Here is a 19,432-nt window from a genome sequence, read left to right as displayed (position 1 = left end):
CCTCATTTGCGCGTCCAGTTCGCGCGAATTGAACGCAAATTGAGCGTCTTGCGCGATACGCGCGTTACACGCGAGTGGTGCTTTTGTGCATTCACGCATTTGAAGCGAATTCGCGTCTGTCGCCTGAGTTCAATTTTTTTTACTTTGCCGCCAATTCGCACCGCGCTAACCAATTAGGAGCCTGCTTGCTGCTGTCACGTGGTCAAGTGACATGATGAGAAACCCTGCAAAAAAAATTAAAAATTAGATTAGATTAGATTAGATTCAACTTTATTGTCATTACACAAGTACAAGTACAAGACAACGAAATGCAGTTTAGGTCTAACCAGAAGTGCAATAGCAGCAAGTGCAGGATATACAACGTTTGCATAAGTGCAGGACATGGATATGTACTGAATATATATAAATATATCTATAAATAGAGAGATGGTTATTACTATAAACAGAATTTACAGGTGAATATGTACAGTGAATAAATATACAGATGGCTATTACTATAAACATTTACAGGTGAATATGTACTATGAATATAATATAATATTGTCGCTGTCCGATGAAAACCACGTATGTCCATTTTGCCGATTTTGAGATTTTTCGACGGATTGAATGTCCAGGTTCATTTCCGTATACAGTATGCTTCACATACCTAAATGGCCAATGAAAAGTTGTGAAATCATGTCATCTGATTTTCACGTATATCCATTTGGTGTCAAAGCTGTCAATCACGCCGCGTATCTCCCGCCCTGTGGAAGCATCTCGCCGGTCTCGTGAAGTTTCATCGAAGCTCAGCACTGGATAGCCGAAAGTACGACATTGAAGCTCTCCACAGTTTAGTTCTAATCTAGTTCTTCACAGATTAGTTTGCTTGCTAGTATGTAAATAAACTCGGTCTCATTGATAAGATTCAAACTTTTTTTTCTTAGTCAAACTGATCAAATTATAAGCCTGTAATGCTACTGTCATGATTGTCAGTAGAACATGCCTCACTCATACTGCTATCACCGCTTGCCAGAGGCTGAGAATGTCCAGCACGTATTCCTCTGTCAATATGAAACGCGACTTGGCCATTCTAATTAATGATCAGAAGAACGCGTATCGACCACCGTTACTGTAAAATATGCACGTATGTCCATTTAAACTCAATTTTGGTTAAAAGTGGATTATATCATTACACTGGCAAGAATATGGTTACATGTAAAGATGCCGTACCAAGTATGACAACGCTACATTCAACTGCTTTTGAAATAAGGTGTTTTTTTCACTTCCTGAAAAGTAACCGTTTTGGACATACGTGAGTTTCATCGGGCAGCGACGATATACAGATGGCTATTATTATAAACAGAATTTTATAGATAGAGGTATACAATGATATGTTAGGCTAAGATGAGGAATATGGCAGTGGATTAAGGTAGTGCAATAAATTATGGACAGGAGCGATCCGAAAAAAGTGTAAAAGTGCAGTGGAAAGTGGTTGCATATTACAGTTAGAAGTACAGTGCAAAATGCAAATGTAAACAGTAGGTACTGTAAATAACAGTCGGCAGTGCAAATGAGCATAATACAGTTAAGGAATGGTAGTGCAAAATGCATAAGTAAACAGTTGTTACTGTAATAAACAGTCGGTAGTGCAAATAACAAAGTGAGGCAGATGTGAGGTAGGAGAGTTAGCAGTATATGAGGGAAGTGGATCAACGGGGGTTTGAGTTCAGTAAAGAGACAACTCTGGGGAAAAAACTGTTCTTTAGTCTGCTGGTCCTGGTCCGGTGGCACCTGAAACGCCTGCCGGAGGGCAGGAGAGAAAACAGTCTGTGGGCTGGGTGAGAGGAGTCCTTGAGGATGCTGCGAGCTCGATGCAGGCAGCGTTTCCTCTGGATGTGCTCGATGGCAGGTAGTGGAGTCCCTATGATGCGCTGGGCAGTTTTCACCACCCGCTGCAGTGCCTTGCGCTCCGCAACAGAGCAGCTCCCATTCCATACTGCCACACAGTTGGTCAGGATGCTTTCTATTGCACAGCGATAGAAGTTCACCAGGATAGCCGAGGAGAGCTGATTCTTCCTCAGTGTCCTCAGGAAGAAGAGGCGCTGGTGAGCCTTCTTGACCAGGCTGGTTGGTTGTCCAAGACATGTCCGCCGAGATGTGGATCCCCAGGAACTTGAAACTGGAGACACATTCAACAGCCATTCCATTGATGTGGATGGTGTTGTGTGTGCCTCTTGACTCCTTCCTGAAGTCCACGATGAGCTCCTTCGTTTTGGTGGTGTTGAGGAGCAGGTTATTTTCGGTGCACCATGTGGCCAGGTGCTGGATCTCCTCCCTATAGGCAGTCTCATCGTTGTTGCTGATGAGACCAATCACCGTAGTGTCGTCGGCAAACTTGACGATAGAATTAGATCCATAAACAGGCTTGCAGTCGGCGGTGAAGAAGGAGTAGAGAAACGGGCTTAGCACACAGCCCTGTGGTACACTAGTGTTAAGAGTGATGGATGTGGAGCAGGTGAGTCCTGATCGAACATTCTGGGGTCTGTCAGTTAGGAAGTCCAAAATCCAGTTACACATTGAGGTGTTGATGCCCAGGTCTCCAAGTTTGGCTATTAACTTGGTTGGGATGACAGTGTTGAATGCTGAGCTGAAGTCAACAAACAGCATGCGTGCATAAGTGTTTTTATTGTCCAGGTGAGTGAGCACAGAGTGCAGTGCCATGGAAACGGCATCCTCTGTGCTCCTATTGCTGCGGTAGGCAAACTGGTGTGAGTCCAATGTGGATGGTAGAGAGTCTTTTAGGTGTTCCTGGACCAGCCGCTCAAAGCACTTCATAACGATGGGTGTGAGTGCTACAGGGCGGTAGTCATTAGGGCACCTCGGGCTAGAGTGTTTTGGCACTGGCACAATGGAAGTGCATTTAAAGCATGATGGTACAGCTGCTTGGGCAAGAGACAGGTTGAAAATGTCTGTAAAAACCCCAGCGAGCTGCTCCGCACATGCCCTGAGAACACGACCAGGGATGTTGTCTGGTCCAGCAGCCTTGTGCGCGCTGATCCGGCTCAGTGCCTTGCAGACATCTGTGGTGGAGAGTGTGATTGGTGGGTGGTCATCTGAGAGTTTGAGCTTGGTTGCAGTTTCTCTATTGTCTCTTTCAAAGCGAGCATAAAAGTAATTTAGCTCGTTCAGGAAGTTGACGTCAGTGGCTACGGGGGTGGAGTGGGGGGGTTTGTAGTCACTGATGGCCTGAATGCCCTGCCACATGCGTTCGAGGGTCAGAGTTGGAAAAGTGACCCTCTATCTTTAGCTTGTAGCAGTGCTTGGCCTGTTTGATGACCCTCTTCAGGTTAGCTCTGGATGTACTGTAGGCTTGTGCATCTCCTGATCTGAAGGCAGTATTGCGTGACTTCAGCAGGAGTCGCACTTCCCTGTTCATCCATGGCTTCTGATTTGGGTATGTGGTGATCTGTTTCTGGGTTGTAACACTGTCAGTGGTGGTATTGATATGATCCAATACAGAGGAGGTGTAGTAGTCAATGTCTGTGTGAGCGCCACTGGTGGCTTGAGAAGCAAACACACTCCAGACTGTGTGTAGAAACCTTTCCTGGAGTGTGGAATCAACCCCCGCAGGCCACACCTTGATGGTCTTCAATGGCTTCACACGGTTGATGAGGGGTGCATATTTGGGGGTGAGAAACAAAGAAAGGTGATCTGACTGTCCCAGGTGGGGGAGGGGTGTCGCAATGTAAGCACCAGCCATGTTTGTGTAAACATGGTCTAAGGTTTTGTTTCCTCTGGTGTGGCAGGAAACATGCTGGTGAAACTTGGGTAGCACTGACTTTAAGTTTGAATGATTAAAGTCACCTGCAACAATAAAAGCAGCTTCCGGGTGATCAGTCTGTTGTTTACTGATGGCTGCGTGAAGTTCTTTCATAGCAAGCTTGGCATCAGCATCCGGGGGAATATAGGCTGCAGTTATAATGGTGGAAGTGAACTCCCGCGGTAGATAAAACGGTCTACATTTAACCATGAGAAACTCAAGGTTAGCTGAACAATGACTCCCAACAATAGCAGAGTTTGTGCACCAAGCTTTGTTAATGTAAATGCACAATCCACCACCTCTGGTCTTACCGGAGCCATCTAATGATCTATCCGCCCGGAGCGTGTGGCGTCCCGCTAGCTCAATAGCGGTGTCTGGTATTCCGCTGTTTAACCAGGTTTCTGTGAAGATTAGGACGTTACAGTTCAAAAGTTTCTTGCTGTGTGTGAGGCTGAGTCGAATCTCCTCCATTTTGTTCACTAGCGACCGTACATTGGCAAGGAAAATGCTGGGTAAAGAGAGCCAGTGTTTTAGCTTTAGCTTAGCTCTCAGTCCTCCGCGCTTCCCCCGCCTTTGTTTACGGTCTCGACGCCGCCTGCGAGCACTTCCGCCCGGCCGGGTAGAGTGCATAGCCTCGGGTGTCCTAGCGATCTCAGGAAGGAGTCGAAGATTGTCCATAAAACTGTCGGAAATTCGCAAACCAATATCCAAAATCTCACCACGGGTGTACGATGTTAAGGCACAACTGTTCTGCACGAACAGTCCCGGGATGAGCAAGAAAAATACTGCAAAATTGCAGAATCTGGAAAGACCCAGAGCCTCGCAAACTACTTGCGCCGCCATCTTGGGAAAAAAAATAAATAAATAGTACTATTGTGTCACAAAATGTAGTTTTAAGACTTTTTCAGGTGAGAATGTGGTTGTTTAAAGCTCAAATCTGTGGTATATTTATAAAGAGAGCGCCTATTTAAAAAAAATTATCTGTTTTTGGAGTTGTGAGATCCAGGCAATCACCGGGCAATCACCGCTCATAACCCCGGCGAGAGCAGCCTTTCCTTGGCTAGCCCTTCTGCCGTTTGCCGCTGGGTCTGGATCTTGGGGCTAGATCTAACGGGCGATCTTTGGTGTCATGAATCTATACTTCGTTGTCTGCCAAATCGTTTTGACTGAGGGCAAAGAGAAGTTTCATAACTTTATTTTTTAAGGATATTTAAATATACATGTAGTGAAGATAATGTAGGAGTTGACTGGACCACATTTGTGTGGCTATTAATGTTTAATATATATTTTTTATGAAAATTAAAAGAGGCAGAGTGGTGTTTTATGACATATTTCTCCTGGAGTGCCTTGAACGCGCGTCAATTTTGCTTCCAGCGCTCGATTTCTACGCGCGTCCAATTCGCGGCGGACGCGCAAATGCATTCAAAATGTTCACGCGTGAAACTAGACGCGGTAGAAGCGATTTTGACGCTCTATTCGCGTTTGGTGTGAACGCAGCATTAGAGTGAATTACTAAACATATTAGCAGCTAGCGAATATGCATTTATGCAGCGGCAAGCAGGCAATGTAGTTGCAGTAAGGACTGAGACAAGCTTTTGCTGAACTCTTTAAAGTGCTTTTGTAATCGCATATCTAATTGAGCTAAAGCAATTCCTAGTATTTTTGTACAGCAGCAGCATGTATAACAAATTCAGATTGCATGTTAGGAATTTCAACATAAATAGATTGCAAGCAGACGTGGTTAATAAACACTGTGTTTGCTCATTTAAATGAGATGAGTCTAACAAACCGATCATGCTATGTAACATTATCATGAATTTAAATGTAAACGATGCATTCACCTTCGCAAGTACGATGTCAGCTAAAATGTTTTGCTCTGGTCCCCTCCCTGTTTGTCGGAGTGATGAGATACTTAGCAAACTATCATCACTCAATGGCTGGCTGTCTAAATGGTGTCCGCAGAATAACATAGGGTTCATTAACTGGGGCCCTTGTCAGGAAGCAGACGGACTGGCTTAACCGACCGTCTGCTAGCTGTCTCACGTCACAGAAGTCAGTAAAAAAAACATGGACAGACAACTTCAAATTAAACCCTGCGGCTCGTGACGACACATTGATGTCTTAAGACACGAAACTATCAGTTTCTGAGAGATATATATAAAATATATCACCTCATATCAGACGAATGCTTCAGCTCTGCAGACTGCTATCACTTCCCGTGTGTGAGGTCAAAATTCTGGCCGGGTAATAGATATATACATAGATACCTCATTCGAGCGATCCACGTCATGATCCACGCAGGCACTAATAATAGAACTCTAATAGAATTAGACCCCATTGACAAGCATTATATGAGTGACACACAGCAACGGTTGGAGTTAAAAATCTTCATTTGTGTTCTACTGAAGAAACAAAGACACCTACATCTTGGATGCCTTAGGGGTAAGCAGAAAAACATCAAATTTTTGATTTTGGGTGAACTATCCCTTTAACACTGCTGCAGGGGGCTTGCCCTCCTTTTTCATGACTAACAGGTTAGGGACAGCTTTCCTGAGCTGAAGGCCGGTGTTCTGTCGATTTGTCCTCACTTGTCAGATTTTTACCTTTTAAAGATAAATATTAAATATTGATGTACGCATGCGCAGTAAGCCCTGGTAGGACAATCTGATGGGTAGGATGAAATGTCAGGACACCGGAAAGACTTGATCGGCAACCTTAGGTCAATGCGTTTTCGTGGGTGCCGGTGTACCATTGGGTGAGATCGCAAACCCCAGCCTTTCTGAGTGAGAGGGGTGGACTGCATGGCCTAATCACAACATAGTAGTCATGTAAGTGACAACACCTAAAAATATACAACTAAACTGCTGTCATCCAAAATGCCATACAACAAAAACTAAAGCGGTTTCAGTCACGAGTAACCAATCATACAAACCGAATGTTTGGTAGCACAAGTACTAAAGCAATCGCACATACCATTTGTCTGATGTCAAACTCTTCATAGTTTAAAGTAGCTCAAATGATTAGTTTGAGTAACTGAACAAATTATCAGTATGAGCAGCTAATCGTATAACAGAACCGAAGAAAAAATAAAATAAAATAAAAAAGACAGTCTGCTCACTCTGATAGCCTCAGGCTCGAAATCAGGTCCCAAAAGCTAGGGCTTAAGCAGTGTCTCTGCAACAGCAGAACCAGAGTGACTGAGAAAAGCTTATTTTCCTTATTTTCTTGAAAAAAAAATGCAAGCCAAAAACAAAGCACACTTACCACATACTAAACACTTCCCATGCATAAGGTTGCTCGAAATAGAGCTAAGACACGACGGCAAGCAAATCTCAGACAACATCATGTTTTACCACGAGTAGATAAGATGTGATGCTGGTCGCTGAAACATTAACTACTAATCACAGATAACTCCATAGCACTGGCCAAAAAAAAAATAATTCCTGAAGAAGAGAAATCTGAGGAGTGATGGCGTGGGCACGTCCTTATGAGACACTGGTAACGCAGTTCCTTAAAGGGCGGCATGAGCACCATCATTCAGTAAATTGCCATGTTTCTATATGGTCTTTGGACAATCTTCACACCTGGTGGTGTTCCTATAGTATCAGCTACAGATGCAATGTTGAGTGAATCTATTGTGGCAAAGAGAGGAATTATGAAAAGACCACAGTACTTTGACTACGCCACCTGGGAACCCCAGCCCAGGAACACCAACTTAATGAACCCAATAAATAGGCTACACAGATTTTTCCCGGAACAGGACAGGAGACGTGGATGCAAAAATATATACATTTTTATTTTAAACAATATTTAATAAATAATTCAAAAGACAATAAAGCAATATTCAATATTTTAAAAAGTTAGTGCTGAACAATGTGGACTTCACATACATTAACAATACAACAGAAATACAAAGTTACTTATACTTCAAGGGCAGCACACAGACAAAAAGCAAATAAACAAAATCACAAATATAGGAATGAGGTTTGCCAGCATAGGGAGACTTGAGACACCAGCAACACTCAAATTAGCAGAAAAACAAAAAGCAATAAAGCTGCGGGCAGCGATGAAAGGGCCCTCGCACATGCACCGCCACCCAGTGGCCTCAGGAAAACAGTGAATAGTGGGCGACATGCATTTAAGCGGGTAAATATGGGAGAAATATGGCAAACTCACTTCAATGTGCCACACTTCCTTCTGCCAGCAGGTGGCGCTTTGACTATAACTGATTATCGGCATGTAGTTGTCTTCAGGTCAGGACTATTATCAAACATGTGATGTTTGAGGCAGATCAGACATTGTATGCCTGAGTTACAACAGCTTCCTGTTTTGTGGCGTTAATCGCATAGAAATCGCAGAGAAAATTAAAAATATCTCACTTCCTGTTGAGTTTTTAGATTTTGCACCTAGGATCTTTTTTGTAGGTATTGGGCTGTTACATGTGTCTACTGAGTTTCATACTCGTACGTGAAACATAGCTCGAACGGCGCTTAATTGAAATTTTGTAGGTGGCGCTATCAAGCCATTTTGCCACACCTAATTCTGAAACCCATATCAGATGTAAATTTTCGCCACTTCTGACGCGACACTTCTGTGTGCAATTCGAGCATGTTTAGGCCCTCAAAAATGTGATTCATTTGGGAGAAGAATAATAATAGGCTGAGCAAATACAATAGGGTCCTCACCCCATCGGTGCTCGGGCCCTAATTAACCAGATAAATACTGTACATCACCCCACACACACCTGTGCACATGCACAGCACACAAAAAAACATGAGTCAAGCCCTGCCCCCCTTGCTTTTAAACACTCAACTCCTAATGAAAAGAACAAACTCTACAAAACAAATACACAATTTAAAGCTACACTGTGTGATATTTTCCCCCATCTAGCGGTGAAAAGCTATGACTATCCAGTGAATTTTAGTTTCTGTTCCTCTCAATTCCAATTTCGTTTAAACTCCTACGGTGGCCGATTTAGTCCAAGATTAACATGGCTTCCAGTTCGACCTTGTCCACATTTGACATGGTGCCTGTGGGATATTCTGTGCGCAGTGGGATGGTTGGAACTCAACTGGCCTAATTATTCGGCTAGAAAGAACTGCAGCTAATCCAGAGTGAACTTTTATGATAGTAATGTTTATTCAGTCATCCAATTGCAAGGCATAAACAGGTTTGTGTGGATATGTATACATAAATGTGGTTTCTGTGAGAGAACAAATAAGGATGGTAAATATACATGATAATGACATGACAGAAGATACACAGTTAAGAACTGTATAACTATACTTATAAGTTACATTTGTATAATGTAACCGTAAACCAGAGCTTATTGTACCATATATAGGCGCTAAATGCAGCTGCATTAAAAGGAGTGGAGCTGCCTGCTGCTGCTAACAAGCGGTGTCCGGTTACAAAAGTGTGTGCGCAGCTTTAGCACTGTAGTGCGCTCTGTATAACAATTGTTAATATGCCGATCAGACCTGATACATATTTCCATCAACATACATTACAAGCAAATATTTTCTATAAACGAATAAACATTGTTGATAACAAAATAACTGAATGATTATTCAAATAGGTGAGCATTATGCTATTGTATGTTGACACAAAAATACTTCTGAGGTGACATCAACTGAATTACGCGATGATACACTCTGAAACACATCTACAATGACAATAACTATTATTACTTACGGAGTTATTAACGCACAAAAATACCACACAAGGAAAAACAGACTTTTGAGGAATAAACAAGCCAGGAAAACTCTGTATAACTCTGTGACTGGACGCTGCTGAGATTAAAACTCTCTGCGCATGCACCAGACAAGTCTGAACAAGTTGACGCGCACATGTGCGAGGCAGGGAATTTTGTACAGTGCCATCGAGTGTTAAAACTGGTTAAAACGCGAAAGGCGAAGCTTGAATTTATGGGTATGTCCCTCTTTGGCTAATGTACTTTCAAGAAGGAGGGGCAACATGGCGACCTGCATTCGAACCCCTACCCGTATGTATTTTAAATGGCATATTATAAACTTACGAGAATACTTTATTACTTGAAAGAAGTAAATATACATTAATGAGCACATATATTTTTGAAAGACCTAAGTGTTTTTAGCTAAGAATAAACTAAAAAAGTTACACAGTGTAAAATACTAAATAACATTAACAGAAACAAAATACACAACAATCCTTAGGGTGTCAACACAAATACAAAGATTAGTCAAACGTAACACAGAAAATATATATCAAAAGATTATACAACAAAGAAAACAAGAAAACAGTTAAAAGAAAATCAACAATTACAAATAATTACACTCCCCTTGTAATACACACACACACACACACACACACACACACACACCAAGCCAGCAGCAAAACAGCAGTGCCGAACGAACCTCTGGTAACCCGGCAACAGAATTGTCCCAGTTTATCAACGGTATACACAGCACGTCTGAAATAACACGTTCATGATTAAAACACATATCATATCAGATCCTGACGCATAAATACAAAGAAACTATATACCTAGGGTATAAGGAGGTCCAGTCATGACTGGCCAGAGAGAAAAATCAACGTGCACGCTATAAAAATAACACATATTGATTCCCAAAACGCCCTATGTGGAAAGAATAAAACTGCCACCACAAACCGTAGAATTCACCTGTGAATGGGCTGCAGTCCTGTCAACCATGGAAAGCTGTACAAAATACTTTCCCACACTCTGTAGGAAGCAACCAGGAATCTCTCCCACACACCACTCAGTATACATAACCGGAAAGGGCAGTAACTCCGTACCACAAGTCAACACAAGGCAGGTCTATAACCTCTGCCTCTAGCTGTGATAGGCTCACTCCATAAACCTTAACCAACCAATAGTAGGTTGATATCCTCTTTCTGTGATAGGCTCACTTCATAAACCTTAAAGGGGTGGTAAAACACATTCTTTTGAAGGCTTGATTGTGTTTGTGGGGTGCACTGTAACATGTGTTCATGCTTCGTTTTTAAAGAAATTGCATTATTTTTCATATATTTTACCTTTATTCTACACTGCTCTGTCCCTCCTTGTAAAACGGTCTGATGGTTTCCGGGTTCTATGAAGCCAGTCCCTCAAAAATACGCGATGGGCTCAGATTGGTTAGCATGCCCAGTGTGTTGTGATTCGCTAACCGCAGTGCACGTTTATCGGAAACGCCACGCCCCTTACCGGAGAATGTGCTTTGGTCAGTATTAGAAACAATGGCATTAATAAAACCATACCAATCTGAGCCCGAATCAGACCCAGAACATTTTGGTGAAGATGATCGAGCAGAACCTGTTCAACCAGTTCAGTCCTCAAGAGTAAAGACTGCGGATCTATAGTGATCGCTACTGAATGGCACTTTTGTATTTTTAGAACGATTATAGCCAAATATCTGTGGCAAGAACTATTAACCCAAAACGAACACTAAACACTGGCTTTACTAGTAGCCAAATCACACACAGAACCATGTTTAGCATGCCTGTAGATAAACAATACATAAAAGCTCTAATCAAAGAATCATTTACACTAATGCCAAGTTCGCTGTTGAGATTTTAACGTTAGGTGTTTGTAACGTTAGGTGTTCGTCGGATAACGTTAAGTATGAATGAGCATTTAACAGACTGGTTTGCAGAACAGCGTTGTCATCTGTTTACTTCCTTGCTACAACGTACAATTAACCTATTACAAGAAAACACATCGATGAAAAATAAATCAGACTTACAGGTCGTGGCCCGTAAACAGCTTCTGTTTGTAAATCCAGCTTTCAGGACAAGCCATGGTGCAAATCCTGCATTGAACTCGCAAAGATTGTGGAAGTTTTCCTCCGTGAAATGTGCAGCGGGAGCCCAGCGCGCGTCGTGCATCCACGCACTGGCAGTGTTTGTCTCGCGCAGCTGACGTTGTGCAAATCCGGCATTGAACTCGCGAAGATTGTGGATGTTTTCCTCCGTGAAATGTGCAGCGGAAGGCGCGCCCGTCGTGCATGATTCACACTGGCAGTGTTTGTCTCGCTGAACCGCTCATGAATTGCAACGGACGAATATTGTCCATTATGTCACATTTTCCAGTCTTCTCCTCCGAACCTGTCTGTCTCGTGCTTTATGATGGGCAGCATATATCTGAGACCTGTTCCCCAAACACACATGAATGTAACATGCTGTATGTTAAACGCCCATCCCCAGACCTGCAATCCGGATGAAAATAACAGTGTTTCGTCGGCATTGCAGCAACACCACTCCTATACCACTATACCACAACAACAGCGATACAAAATGGCCTCACCCCCCCTTATTTAATATTCACGGAGGAGGGGTTTATGTAAATATTGAGGCTGGTGATGTCACCAACCCTGGAGGAATGTCTGTAGTCGCCTAGCGGCCGTTTGCTGTAGTCCTTAGAAATGGATTTCCTTAAAAGCAAATACCTCCCTTTGCTTTAAACTTTGAACGTTGTAACTTTGCAGATGTTGTTTATGCTCAAGCAGCAACATTACACGCTAGCTAAAGTTAGAATAGTGAAATCGTGGTTTACCACCCCTTTAACCAACCAATAGTATGAAATACTATGATTTTTGAAATACCATACTATGAAAGAAAACATGTCTTCTGTAAGATGCCTAATTATATTATAACTCAAACACACACTCTCTCTTTTCTCTCAGCTCCATATTGTTCATTACAATACAGAGGTTTATGCTAATATGTCCGAAGCTATGACCCAAGAGAACGGTCTGGCTGTGTTAGGGATACTAATTGAGGTGAGTTCTCATAGATTAAATTATATTTTATAAATTACCACTCAAACATTATCTAATTCTGTTGTTTGCTTTTTCAGGCAGGTGAAGAGATTAATCAGGCGTATGGTAGTATTTTCAACTATCTGGCCCGCATCAGATATGCAGGCATGTTTGTGTGCATGTGCGTGTATGTCTACTGTATATGTGTGTGATAACTGTGCCTCAGCCTTTTGGGTTACTTTGTAAATCAGCATACAAGACATACAATTTCATTAAAATGTTTACAACTTTTAATATTTGTTTGATTTATTTCAGGCCAGAAGGTGACTATCCCTGCATTTGATATACAGTCACTGCTACCTGACAACCTCAGCCAATATTTCCGCTACAATGGCTCACTCACCACTCCACCCTGCTACCAGAGTGTCCTCTGGACCATCTTCAATGAAAGGGTGAAAATCTCTCATTCACAGGTAAGCTCAAGCAATGCTAACTTTTCATATTCTTTGTTCAGTCATGACAAGTCATACAATTCCATATTACTGGATATGACAGTAGTAGTGGCCTTGGTGTGATATATCTTCTTATGCTGCTGCTGCTGCAAAGCAAATATAAATAAATCAACAGAAATGCTGAGGCTACCTAGCCTAGAAATCTATATGCACCCTAGCGGCAGCAAATATAATTTGCAGCCAGGGTAGTCTAGCAACTCTTCATAGACTTGCGAGCTGGAAAAAACAAACTCTGGTCAGGCCAATCACATTGTGTATGGAGTCTGCGGGCGGGCTTAACATAATGACGGCAGAGTTACGGAGGTTCCGCGTGCTACTTGTAAACAAAGAAGCTGGCAATGGCGGTCTTTCGAATCGGCTTTGGCCGCGACTCTGGAAGAATTGGAGTTAAGCTTCTCTTTGAGAAAAGAACAAAGAACTGCACTGAAGTCAATCTTAAGAAAGGAAGATCTGTTCAGAGTTTTGCCGATTGGATACGGCAAAAGTTTAATCTATCAACTAGCTCCACTTCACGTTGCTCTGGTTGGTTGTAGCACTATCCAATTGTGTGCATAGGGAATTTGACAGACAACCGTTTATCCCGCCCCTTGGATTGAGCCCTGTCAATGGTGAGTTCCCAGACCCAACATCTTGATGTGGGTCTGGCTTGTCAGGCTAGAGGCTACCATGTAAAACATGTTATTGTAAACCTTTTTTGTGGTAGAACCTGATTTCAGATGGTACACATGAACCTGGTGTCCCAGCTTTTAAATGGAGATATACGCTGAATGTTCAAGTATGGTGACTATTAGTATAGTTAACCTCAAAAGGTATCAGAAATAACTAAACGGTGCCTCCTTTTATAACACTGATATTGAAAAATAAATAAATCTCAGGAAATATAACTCTGAATAACAGTTATTTATTTACAGACCTAAAATAATAAAGATGAAAGTCAAAAATAAAATAAAATAACAGAACCTATGTTATTGTAAGGAAATAAAAATGTTTCCCCAAATGAACTTACTGTTTACTTTCCTTTGTAAACATCACTCAACATACATTGTAATCAAGATTTATCCAGCAGTTGCTCCAGTTAGAAAAACCCTAATTTAGAATTACCCACAAATTAGTAAATTATACCATGGATTTGAATCTAAAGAGCTCACATGAATCCAAAACAGGGATAAATGAATCATTGATACATGAATCAACCAGGATTCAGTTCTTCTGAACAATTCACAACCCAAATGAATTCAGATTTTTTTAACAAAAAAAAAAAAACATTTTAGTCAGATCAACAGAAAAGTCACAAATATTGAAATACCCAGGTATGTGTCATTCGTTCATTGGGGCCCATTACGTTAGTGCACTTTAATGGATTCAGATCTGAAACAAATTACTCATGAATCATCACGATTCTCACACAGCAATGAAATGGCTTTTCCCTCGGCAGAGCACTTCTATGCCACGATGACAATGTTGAAGAAAACTGGAACAGTAGCAGGAGATAGCAGTTTGCGCTGAAACATCAAACAAATGGGTCTGTTTACCATGGTCCGTCACTCACATGTCCCGAACACTTTACAGGCACACTGTTCAGTGATGATAAAAGAAATCCGATTGTGTGAACAGAAACACTCACAAAAACTCTGGTCCAGGACTCACAGCAGGAAACTGACACAGTCAAGAGTCATTTCCACGTGCAACACGTGATCTGCAAAATTCTCTTTCGCTCTCTCTCTCTCTCTCTCTCTCTCTCTCTCTCTCTCTCTCTCTCTCTCTCTCTCTCTCTCTCTCTCTCTCTCTCTCTCTCTCATATTTTCATATCATATTTGCAATGGCTCTGGGCAGCTATTTCGGACATGCAAATCCAACCGCTTACCTCTAATTCTGAAATCTTAAATACTGCTTTTCAAACTAACATGTAAATAACATATTTCAAATCAGCAACAAAAGCTAACATGAACTGTCTTACAAATGTTGTTTCTTGAGCTCAAATAACGATAAAAACAGATATTTAAGTTGGTCCAGTCAATGCGAATGTGTAGTGCTCAATTGCAACACAATGACTGTTTCTATGGGAACCGGAGCATTTTACGGCAACAATGCAGCGATGCAATGACTTTACCAGTTTTTCTAAAAGCATCTGCACAGAAGCACCTGTACAAACAAATTGCATTTCAGCCTGCCAAAACAGCCAGGGCTGACTGCCTATTTAAGTCACTCAGGTTGCCATTTTCATCAGATTTTTTTTAATGAGTTCTCAATGTACAGGGGACCACAGATGCAAATTAGCTATTTAGCTAACTCACACAACATTTGTGTTGTGTATGGTCCCTGTTAAATAAATAAACTAAACTAAACTAAACTAAACTAAACTAAACTAAACTAAACTAAACTAAACTAAAACATCCTAAGAGCCCAGACCGGGCAGGGTGGGTGTGGCTCCTGCTCATCCTCAGTGGAAGGGAGAGGAGAGAGTGTTTTGACTTGTGCTCTGAAGTGTGTGGAAAGCACCTTCTTGGTCTAAGGACGGCTTCACCGTCATTAAGCCCAAACTCGAGGCAAGATACGTCCACTGAAACGCTTGACAGATGCCAAAGCTAGCAGAAGGGCGGTCTTCATATATAAGAGCGTGGTATGCTGCATAGCTGCCAGTTATACAGTGCCCTCGCCTTCCAAAAATCCCGGCCATAGGCTCCACAACTCGAGTTGGGGATGCCAAATTGTCCTTCCCACTTGGGAGAGGAGGTCTCTCCTCAACGGAATTGGCTGAACCCTCCCAGGGAAGCACGGCTGGTTCTGCCAGAGTGGTGCCACGAGAGGGAGCAGAGCTACCATAGGGAAGGCATAAAGGTGCAGATGGGGCCACTTTTGGGCTAATGCGTCTGTTTTCCTTTGAGAAGAACATTGAGTAGTGGGAGTCTTTTGATGCAAAGTTGGTCGAACATGCTCCAGATCATATCGAACCATCTTGGGGTGGAGTCTCCAGAGACAGGGATAGACAGGGAGTCTCCATTCTGGGATAGCAAATCTGCTCCCGTATTCATGGTCCCCATTAGTGATTTATATAGGCTACCACTGTTATGCTGTCCAATCGGACCAGGACATAGTGCCCCCTAAGTTCTGACTGGAGTTCCTTGAAGGCCAGAAGTACTGCCATCATTTCAGTAGTTGATGTGCCAGTTTGTCATTGTTTCCGTCCAGTGCCGGTGTGCAAGTACGGATCAGGGGCTTTGCGAGTGTCTTCTGTGCGCAACCGTCACCTCGCCGGACCTCCATCGACATTACAGGAACCAGGCCTTTACCTGGCTCATCAATCATGGGACCAGAGATACTCATGTCATCTCTTCATTTCTCCAGCTCTGTCTATGACACCAAATTGCACCGCAGCTCCGCCAAGATTGCGCGTCCGAAGCGGCGGGGACTTCCTGAACATTGCAATGCTCTCAACTTCCACAGCCTTTGGATTACCTTGCGGCTAAGGTGGTGCTACTGAACTGCAGGTCCGTGTCAAATAAGACCTTTATTTTAAACAACTTTTTTACCCAGCGAGATCTGGACATGCTGTTTTTAACGGAGACATGGATTGGCTCAAGTGCTGTTGAGTCATCTGTTTTTGGTTAACTTTACCCCACAAACTGTTCATTCATAAGCACTCCGAGGAGTTCGGGAAGAGGAGGCAGAGTGGCTTTGATCTTTAAAAATCGACTTAAAGGTCCCATGGCATGGCATTTTTCTATTATTTTATAATGTTTCCTGAGGTGTACTTATATTGTTAGTATGACTTTTACATTATAAAATGTCATAATTTAGAAATAAAAGGCATTTTTTCTATACTGCTGTTTGCCCTGTGGCTGAATGCCCTGCTTCAAGAGGAGTGTCTGCTGTGAGACTTCAGTAAAAACGCCCACTGTTGTGATTGGCTGACATCTTTGCATTTTAAATGAGCGGAGGGGGCGTGGTTTAACTTGGTCTACGAGGCACGAGCAGGCACGAGCTGCTGCCAGAGAGACGGATGGACCTGAGTTCACTTCACATCAGTTCTCAGCATGTCTGAACTGTTGTAGTTAATAGCATATACTACAGGTTATTCGTCGGAGGGGCTGTCACTCATGTCAGAAAGTTAGTAACTTTAGTAAATTATGGATCAGTGCTGACAGGAGACGCGAACCGTTTAGAACGATTCAGTCCGATTTGGTGAACTGATTCGGTTCAGTAAAAAGAACTGGTTCAAAAGAAAGATCGTTCGCGAACCGGACATCACTAACGTACCAGAGACGGAGATCAGCGATTGCTAACAACGTTATTTATAGTAACTACTGAGTTATGTGAGCGCTGTCAGTCAGCGCGAGTTTATTGTGTTTGTATCTGAGAGTTCTGAATAAACACGAGTCCCAGTCACACCGAGTCCGTCTTCATCATTATTACCAACTTTGTAACACATGCAAAGTACCATTACAGCTGTCGAGATGAACGAGTTAAAAGTAAGTGTTGATAATAGCATTATTTTTAAAATAAAATAAAAGCGTCAGTGACGCGCGTTGAGTACACAGCGCAAACAAAGACACAACAGCAGTAATCGAATGTAATCCAGTTTATTGTGGGGCTAGGCTGGCTAGCCCGAATATGCTCACGCTTACCCCCCTTCTGCTTTATCTCACGCCGCGTTTGGTGCCTCCGCTGTGGGCCAGATGCAGTACTGGGGGTCGGGGATGTTGAAGGCCAACGGCCAGTGCAGCCCGAGCTTCGGCGTGTGTGAGGCCGATGTTGAGCAGAAACTCATGACTGTATGCACATTTTAGAACCGATAGACGCGACGAGGACGTACAAATACACTGACTCCCAAGATAGAAAACACGAAAACACCGTTCTGTCTGGAGAGAGAGAAGCCGCATTGTGTGCACGAATAATAAATAATTAGCTACACATCAGAAATTACTGATCACAGATCTGAAGGAACTGAAAAAAGACTTCTGTTTTCATTTGTACATTCAAACACTGAGAAACTGCCAGCATTCACTTGTTCACAACCCATGATCTCTCGAGCGCTTGCATGGGCGTGCCAGATTCTCTGGGCGGAGGAAAGGGAGGTAACCGTTCCTGCTTGGACGTCAAACCAGGAGACTTCAGGATTGGCTCGTCTGGCCTGTCATTTTATCAAAGGCAGAGAGAGACAGCCAGAACTCGGGTTTACACCGATCAACATTTCTATCCACTTGGGGACAATATTCAGGCTAGGGGAACTCATATTAATGTTGAAAAACCTCATAAAATGAAAATTTCATGCCATGGGACCTTTAAGGTACAAACACTTCCTGCTGGGATCTTGTCTTCCTTTGAAGTACAATGCGTAAAAGTAGAATCTGCTGCCACACCATTGATGTGCGCACTTGTTTACAGGCCTCCCAAACCAGATAAACATTTTATAAAATAATTTTCAGACTTTCTGTCTTATTATGCAGCATCCTATGACCGTCTGTTGATTTTGGGCGATTTTAATATTAATGGCTGTTGCCCAGGTAAACCTTTGGTTAGTGGGTTTTGTCATCTAATGGAGTCATTTGGCCTCCTCCAGCACATAAATCAGGTAACTCATGTGCATGGGCACACTCTTGATTTGATTGTATCCAATGGGTTTTCCATTGATAACATAAGAATTGAGGATGCATGTACTCCATGTACATCTCTTAACTGGTTTCACTCCTACCTCCACCAAAGATCTTTTTCAGTATCTATAGGCCAGTATTCTTCATCTACTGCCCTTGTGTCCAAGATGGCGCTAGTGTGTCTGTCGGCTTGCCGTCTGTCCCGTCAGCTTTTAAATACCAGATCGGCGTTCTGCCTATCTGGGGTTTTTATACTGATATTAATACATGTTGATGCTCTTATAATGTACGATCGTCAAATATTGCTGCACATCAGAAGTTCTTTGGAGACTCGATCTACAGCCTGCTCCATCACGCATGATTTCTACTCTACGTTCTCTCATCCCTCGGCGGCGTGTGTTCGCCGGCTACCGTGTTGTATCATCCACCAGCGGAAACGTTGCAGAAAGAGGGGAATTCGCGGAGGTATCCGGGTGAGGATTAGGAGAGAATTGTCCCTGGTACAATCCTCCTCCTGCTCTTCCACACTTCTCACTGGCCATAATCATGGTCTTTACCTGTCCCGGCGTTCGTGGGACACGAGGTACGCCTGTCACCAGCCTATCGTCCCGGATCAGAACCGGTCACCTGATTGCGCTCCTGCGAGACTGCGCGTCCAGAGTAGAGGTGTGAATCTCAATAACATTCATCCACTGAAGTATGTTCGACATTCACAGATACAAACTGTTCACTCTCACGTAAAAATGGCTCTGATTAATGCCAGGTCTGGTCTGT

The 19,432-nt window shown here is 42.8% G+C and overlaps 1 protein-coding gene across 4 annotated transcripts in view; it reads left to right on the top strand.

Annotated features, from left to right (window-relative positions):
• The window catches only part of ca14 (carbonic anhydrase XIV), an 80,859-nt gene that overhangs the window by 25,561 nt on the left and 35,866 nt on the right, over positions 1–19,432 (top strand). For all 4 annotated transcript variants that reach the window (XM_079837433.1, XM_079837435.1, XM_079837434.1 and 1 more), the window contains 3 exons: positions 12,481–12,576; positions 12,654–12,720; positions 12,871–13,028. In XM_079837433.1, coding sequence (XP_079693559.1) covers positions 12,481–12,576; positions 12,654–12,720; positions 12,871–13,028 — 321 coding nt within the window. The remainder of the gene's footprint in view (positions 1–12,480; positions 12,577–12,653; positions 12,721–12,870; positions 13,029–19,432) is intronic.

The sequence above is a fragment of the Gobio gobio genome, assembly GCF_949357685.1.
Source record: "Gobio gobio genome assembly, chromosome: 15".
In the NCBI taxonomy this organism is placed as follows: domain Eukaryota; kingdom Metazoa; phylum Chordata; class Actinopteri; order Cypriniformes; family Gobionidae; genus Gobio; species Gobio gobio.
Note: the sequence above shows the minus strand (reverse complement) of the source record. Positions and strands in the feature narration are given on the sequence as shown.